A 7,296-nucleotide genomic window follows, 5' to 3' on the forward strand; every position below is an offset into this window, starting at 1 on the left:
CAGTTAATGAAGTTTTCTCCTGTTATTTACTTTATGTTTAACTTTTCGGCCCTCCAAGTCTATAAGTTTAGATTTAAGATAGCATGTATATTTTGTTTCCATATGACTGTTTGAAGCCAAAATAAAATAAAATAAAATAAAATAAAGTAAGAGTGTCATCGACCTCACGTGAGCTAATTTCATTGTCAAGGTTACAAAAGTTGCTAACAGCTGTTATCTGTTGTGACGTGGTGGCCGGGCTTCGTTTTAACGGTAATTGTCCTGCCACAACATAACCAAAACGCGTGTCATGTAAATATAACCCGCCAGGAATTATTGGCAATTGTTCACGCAAAAGAATTTTGAAAAATATATCACAACCCAATAAAATTGATATTGGTTCACTTTTATTGAAATCCCTGTCAGCTAACTTGATGTGAGTCGGTATGTTTAAGCTACCAATATCTACATCAAATTGTGGTAAATCGCAAGTTATTTTTGAAACAATGCAACATGTTAGCTTTAAGCTGTAATCATTATTTTCAGAATATATTGTAAACTTAGCCTTCTTTGCAGTTTTGTTTTTCCCTTGACATATGCCACTAATTATAGTTTGCTCATCTTTTAATTCACAACTAATTTGATCAGCTAAATCTGATGAAATGAATGATATTTGACTACCTGAGTCACATAAAGCCTTGGCATAAACCGTATTGCCAAGCTTATCTACTAAACCTACCTTAATAGTTGGTAGTAATATATTGCCATATTGGCCCATTGATACCGATACCTGCTTAGGTATTTCTGGTGCATTATCTACGTGTAATAACGTATTATGACGCTCCTTACATATGCTACACTTGAATACAAAGAAACACTTTCTATTGTTATGCTGATTTAAGCAAAGTGAACACAACTTATTATTTTGAATAAACAGCACACGTTCAGTTGGCAAAGCTAATTGAAACTTTTGACATTGATACAACTTGTGATATTTAGACTTACAGAAGTCGCAGCATCTTGTGCTGGAGCTGGTGGTACTCCCTGTGGTGGTCACGAGGCTCGCTCCGTGGCTCTTGTTCACTACTCGGGTAGGGTGAGCATGGCTATGGCCAGCCTCAGCCACGGTCTCAAGAATGGTTGCACGTTGCTCTAAAAAGTTTAGAAAATAATCTAGCTTAGGCAATGTATTTTGTTTAAGCTCTGAATGGAAAAACCTAAACGTGCCCTGATCAATTTTCCTTTGCAGAATGGAAATTATAATTAAATCCCAGGATTGAACTGGTACATCAAGTGTTTGTAAGGCAGCTATGTGTTGTTTTGTTTGTGAAACAATGTTTCTTAGCATTGAGGCTGAGCACTTATTTATTTGCTGTATATCTAAAATTGATGAGATGTGAAAGTTAATGATTCTAAGCTTATTGTCATACCTTTCAGCCAGCAAGGATAAAGCTAGTGAGTAATTAGCATCAGATAGGCTTAGGTGTTTCACCAGTTCAGCGGCATCTTGTTCGAGCAATGATTTTAAATAGAAAAATTTGGCGCATTGTGACAAACGGCCATCTTGATCAATTACACTTTTAAATAATGAGATAAAACTGTGATAATCACCCACCTGTCCGCTGAACCTCGGTATTTCTATCCTGGGCAACTTAGTCAGGTTGCTGCTGCTGGTAGATGGTTTACCAACCTCACAATTTGTTTTGGGAGTCAATTTTTCATTAATGGCAGCCATTATTGCAAAGTATTGATTTTCGATGCGCTCGAAATCCTCGCAATTTTGTGAATCTAGAACAGATATATCTATATTTAAATCACAATATTGTTGGAAGGTTTGGACCAACAATTCCTTTTTAACCTTCAATTGTTCAAGCGTACCTTTTTTAAACTCGGTTTCATTACTAATGAAATTATACAATCTTGTAATTGTGCCTTTTAACTGGCCTCTCGCAGCTATCAGCCTTTTTAAGTCTTGTTCCATTATGAACTTTTTACTAATAAAACTATTAAATAGTAATAATTGTAGTGATTAATCACGAATCACTTTACAAAAAAATACTTGTTGCGCCCACGACACAACGAGGTTACAAAATAAAATACAAATGGCGCAGATTCGGCAGCAGCTTATTCTAGTCTATGGTGCAGATGGCACCACTGAGCAATGGATGGCACACGAAACTTGCACGAAACTCGGAATAATAACTAGGTAGCCAGACGAAACTCGGAAACACGTATTGAAGTTGGTTCCGCTAGCCAATGAGAGACTACGATGCGGAGCGGCGAGTGTCCACGAAGCAACACGAAGTGCATGAACGAACGATTCCGAAGCCTCACGACCAGCAGGAGACGGAAACTGCGTCAACGCCAACCGCTATAATACGTATTTATGTGCAACGCCTTGTACTTTTGGTATTTTAATTTAATGATTATATAGATGAATATGCTACACTAGGTGCACTTCACAATGTCCACAATGCTAATTGAGCATGCGAAATCAAACACTACGCGCGATTGATTTATAATTCCGACCACAGTTCTTCGGTAGGTTATACTTAGGTAACCTATATAACGTCCTTGTCGCACTTAATGTTCCAGCGAATAGCACCGGCAACACCAATGTCCCGGGACAGAGACTGTGAAGGTCCGTATAGATGAAGCACTGTATAGCAGTAGCACGCACCAACAGCCTGAGAGTTCTGCAGCACCTTATAGAAGTGGTAACAGTCCTCCTGACCAACGTCCACGAAGACAGCCGTTTTATAGAAACAGCACACGACGCGATGACACGACACACGCTTTGACGCAACTCGAAGAAGTCAACGGGTTAAAGCAAACGTTAACTACGCGTTAACTTAAATGTCCCAATATGGCGGTTTAAACGTTGAGTTACACACACGACGGCACCACTTTTAAACGTCCTTAGCCAGCCCTTTATTAACGGCGAGAAATGACCATTATGTGAGGGGCTGGTAAATTAAACTCACATATAAATTCGTTTTAAGTGGACTGTATTCAAATAATTATTTAATTTGGCTAGGCTAAGTACATGAGAAGTTAATGCGACCGCGGTAATGAGGTAACTGAACTTAATCTATAGCTACTTACAGATACTAACATATATGCTATACATCTGTTTACTATAGCTAGCTATGTAGGTATAAATCTATATGTGCGTTTCGTACACCTACTAGGAAGGAAAGTTATTTTATAAGCCTTTGCACCGATTTTGTGGGCTACTATCATTCTGTATCATCATGTGTGAATATTATGAGCTCTGGCAGCATTCCTTGGTAGATGACATCAATTAATAAAGATTGATTAACACAACAATAACAATTATAATAGTTGATAAATGAAACCCGGCTAACATGTCCTAACTGGGTAAGTAAATGATCAGTCATGCCACCAGGATAAGTAAAATGTTCAGTACTTCATATGAAAAACATTAACAAGGTCACCTTTAGGTATGTTCGTCAACACTAAGGGCAGGTCTCGGCCAAAACCTTAAGGCTTCGCCTTGTTGCAACTTCAAAGGTACGTAGGTAGGTACCTACTTACATTGTTGTAGGTTCGATCCTGAAACCATTAAGTCAACCTAGATAAAACAAAATAAAATAGCTCGATTAAATAAAGATGGTACGTAAAGATGTTAGTTGTACCTGATCAGACCTGATGCAACGACAGCCAACATAGACTCTCTAATCTGTGGAAGCAACAATCATAGTGGCGGGAACATGGACAGTTGGACGAGCCACCTCGAGCCTGACTTATCAATCAGAACTGACAGTTCGCCAACAGCAGATAGCTTGCGGCTATCTATAGGTAAACTTAGGTAGCTAGCTATACCCAAGAAAAAGTCCTTGGACATCGATATGACAGTGGAACGGCGAATAACTGTGACATTCTTTAAAACAAAAAGGCTTGTTGTTGTTGTTGTCCAGCTAAGGAAGGTTACTTACTTCAGCGACCTGGTATTGCATTCTGAAAGAACTGGGAAGAGTTAATATTATGACTAATAATTATTACTTATTTAGAAAGTTTTCAGCAAACTCTAATAAATCAAGCAGCTACCACGTCAGTCACCGCTGCCCGGTTATAACTCTGTACTAGCTTAGTAGATATATATACCAGTTCTAGCCTTCAGCTAGAGGCCAGAGAGCTCCTAAATGAGATGCGAGTACGAGCATGACACAAGTAATTTTTTACTTGGTAACTAGTTACGTAACTAACTGAAAGATCCATAAAACAGTTGAGGATACTCAAAATGGAATTGTGAAAACGGCACGTCTGCATCTTAACCAGTCAGTCTAAGTAGTTTCAGCAGATACAGTGTTGAAAAATAGTTATGAAACGTTTGCGCCAGAATCGAATTAAAAATACATTTTCATTAGAGAAGCCGTTTAGGCATGAATAGGTACTTTCACCCTTTGGATTGTGCTCCAAATGATGACCTTCGAAATTCATAGAAATTTAATGACGACTGCCATTGTTTATTATCTAGCCCCGTACATTGAGTAGGGCTGCCGCTACACGTGATGTGATACACAGTACACAGTAGGTATATGCATGTTCCCAGAATAGTGGAAGTTATAATTTTACCAAAAGGTAGTCGTCTCGTGCAAGAGCACCGTTACTCGATTTATTCGATACACAACTAGTAGACAGCTGCTGCGTAGGAGGTTCACGCATTTTTCAACAAAGAGCTCGGATACACACTCACAATCCACTGGGACATAAGGAAGACAGCTAATATGGTGCCACTCGATGACACTCCGATCATGATTACCCGACAATAGGATTATAATAAATTCGGTAACTTGTGAAGCGGTATGGTATAGCAACAGCGACTTTCACGAAATCAAGAATTAGCTCAGTGCTTTTAGGTTGAAGACTTGCCGGTGGGATTCACTTTGCTCACAGCCGAGAAAAGAAAAGACTCAAAGCTGGAATCTGCCGATGTGTCATGACACTTAAGATAGTGTCTGGGGGGTCACTTTTTATGACGAAAAATGAACTTTCAGTGCACTGCGGCGCGAGCCGCTCTATCTGTTTGTATGTATTAAACGTGCCGATTGCACGACAGCACTCGTTCGTTCGTTTCTCATCAGTATAGAGTAACGTATCTGTACTTACCGTGCGTCACCATTCCCATGAGCAGTCCAATGATCTTTAGGCAGTTTAGAACAAAAGCTGCATTAGACAGTTTCTTCAGCAGAGACATCGAAATAAAAAAATTATTGCACAACTATCCCCAGGAGCAGTCTACAGGTCACTTTGGGCAGTTCAGAAGAAAGCTGCTTTAATAGAATACCCTACCTTAGCGGAGGCATCAAATTGAAGTGCTATAACACTTTTAGAAGCGGTGCACGTTACCCGATTTGTCGTCATCCATGCCGATGCGGCTACGGCGACTGCAGGTGGTTACTCAGGCTTCGTTGGTGTGCCCTTGTATGGCTAACATGACCAACCTTGGCAGTAAACGTTCGTCTGCATATGCCAAAATCACTGATGAATAGCGCACGTTACTCGATACCTTCTAAATAAGTCACTCATAATGATGGCTGATGATGATGATGACCGTGCTAGCAATAGTGCAGGCGGTTCCGCTGAGCATAAAATCTCTTCCCAGACAGGGGGCGTTTGGATCTGGCAACCAGAACAGGAGTGCCAGGTGTGCGCAGCGATGCAGGTGGGACAACACAGCCGCCAGGGCAGGAGTACATGGCTGGGTCTATGCAGCGATGCAGGTGCCAAAAACCGGTGGCCAGGGCCAGGACCGGGTGTACGCTGCGATGCAGGTGGCACGAGACGGCGGCCAGCGCAGGAGCACAGGGCCGGGTGTATGCTGCGATGCAGGTGGCACAAACCGGTGGCCAGGGCAGGAGCGCAGGGCCGGGTGTACGCTGCGATGCAGGACGCAGGTGCCACGAGTCGGCGGCCAGCGCAGGAGAACAGGGCCGGGTGCAGAATACACGAAACTTCAATTTCACCGAATCGGCCTGCCTACCCTCAGCGGGTAGGTACCGGCGGATCACATTACTCGCCGCACATGCCACAATGTCCCAACATACTGAAACTCGGAGCCACGTGCTTCCTGTAAAAAATCCTATGAAGGTCCTGGAAAGCTCCTGTTTGTAAAGCCTTACATAAGCTATAATCAAGTGCATTATTGTAATAGCAAAGTTTTTATCTACTGTTTTCTAAAAATATTTGAAATTGAGGGTAGAAAAATATATTTTAATTATTTTTTCCTGTATAAAATTAACATATGCTTTACTTAAAGCGGTCATTAATGTAAGTATCTAGCTCAAGCGCCACTAGTAGGACCGGAATATGTGATCAATCATCACCACGACTATTGAATCGGACCCTACTGCGTGGGATAAAAACCCCAAGCGCCGGAGCATTATGACCAGTGGCTGAGCTTTTAAAAGCAGTATATAATAGCATTTTACTCACGGCTTATCAACTCAAACCTTCGTTGCGAAATCCTCAGCAATGGCTGCGTGCGCAGCAGCCGGCAGGCCCCGCGCCGCCTGGTCCGCATCACGCTACAGCTCCCGGCAGCGAGGACTCCGCAAATTCAATATTATATTTTTCCCCGTTGGAGCGAAGCCGACGAGAACCGTGGCTACATTGAGCCATTTTGCCGAAGTGTTCACTTCAAAAATCAAAAACCAACTGAGGCGCGCGGGCGACTCACTCTATTTATATAGGCACCCGCACCTTGCAAATTAAAGGTGGAGAGAAAAATGGACTTTATTTAACTGTCACTGTGACCCTTATGATGCCGAACACGGAGAAAGTCGAAACGCCATATCTCACAATGTTTAACTAGGTTTCAGATAGGCTCAGACTACATAATATTAGTTAGGATTAGGATTAAATTCAAATCCGTTCAGTAGTTTTTGCGTGAAAGAGTAACGGGCAGAGAGACACAGTTACTTTCGCATTTATAATATTAGTTAGGATTAGGATTCAAAGTATAGAAGAAGACAGTTAATTATACAGTGTATTTAAAAAGTGTATATTATACATAATAATGTCGACGTCGTAATTCGTTATTTCTCGCCCTTTGCTGTACTTAAAAGTCGTGTGAAAAGCAATACACTTTGGTTTTGACTGTTATCAGCTCTTGCGAGCTCATCTGAAGGAGCTACCGATTCAAGCCAGCTCGGTACACACTGGCTTCCCTTGAGGAGACTGACCCCAAGCAATACACTTTTGCGATTTCGTTTTGATGTTTTTAGTGACCGATGATGTATGTAGGTATTGTTATGAGTTAAATTCTTACAAAACCTTGTACTTATTAACGAC

General features: G+C 41.3%; 1 protein-coding gene across 2 annotated transcripts; it reads right to left on the reverse strand.

Moving 5' to 3' along the window:
- Nucleotides 1-215: 215 nt before the first annotated feature.
- On the reverse strand, nt 216-2,247 carry LOC105398626. 2 transcript variants are annotated; one of them, XM_048625755.1, is made up of 3 exons: nt 1,858-2,247; nt 1,595-1,782; nt 216-1,131 (listed from the first exon to the last, which is right to left on the reverse strand). In XM_048625755.1, exons 1-3 carry the CDS (start codon nt 1,958-1,960, stop codon nt 1,063-1,065), a joined length of 360 nt encoding a protein of 119 aa, XP_048481712.1. In that variant the 5' UTR covers nt 1,961-2,247; the 3' UTR covers nt 216-1,062. The 2 variants fall into 2 exon arrangements, with proteins under 2 accessions (XP_048481712.1, XP_048481713.1); XM_048625756.1 differs by having other exon boundaries at nt 218-1,131; nt 1,595-1,767.
- Nucleotides 2,248-7,296: the final 5,049 nt, after the last annotated feature.

The sequence above is a fragment of the Plutella xylostella genome, chromosome 15, assembly GCF_932276165.1.
Source record: "Plutella xylostella chromosome 15, ilPluXylo3.1, whole genome shotgun sequence".
Lineage (NCBI taxonomy): Eukaryota > Metazoa > Arthropoda > Insecta > Lepidoptera > Plutellidae > Plutella > Plutella xylostella.

Coding starts and splice junctions, on each gene's coding strand:
- LOC105398626 (XM_048625755.1), bottom strand. CDS start 1,960: ATGGAACAAGACTTAAAAAGGCTGATAGCTGCGAGAGGCCAGTTAAAA. Junction 1,783..1,857: donor TGAAACCGAGTTTAAAAAAG/GTACGCTTGAAC, acceptor ATTTAAATATAG/ATATATCTGTTCTAGATTCA. Junction 1,132..1,594: donor TACCGAGGTTCAGCGGACAG/GTGGGTGATTAT, acceptor TAAACTTTTTAG/AGCAACGTGCAACCATTCTT.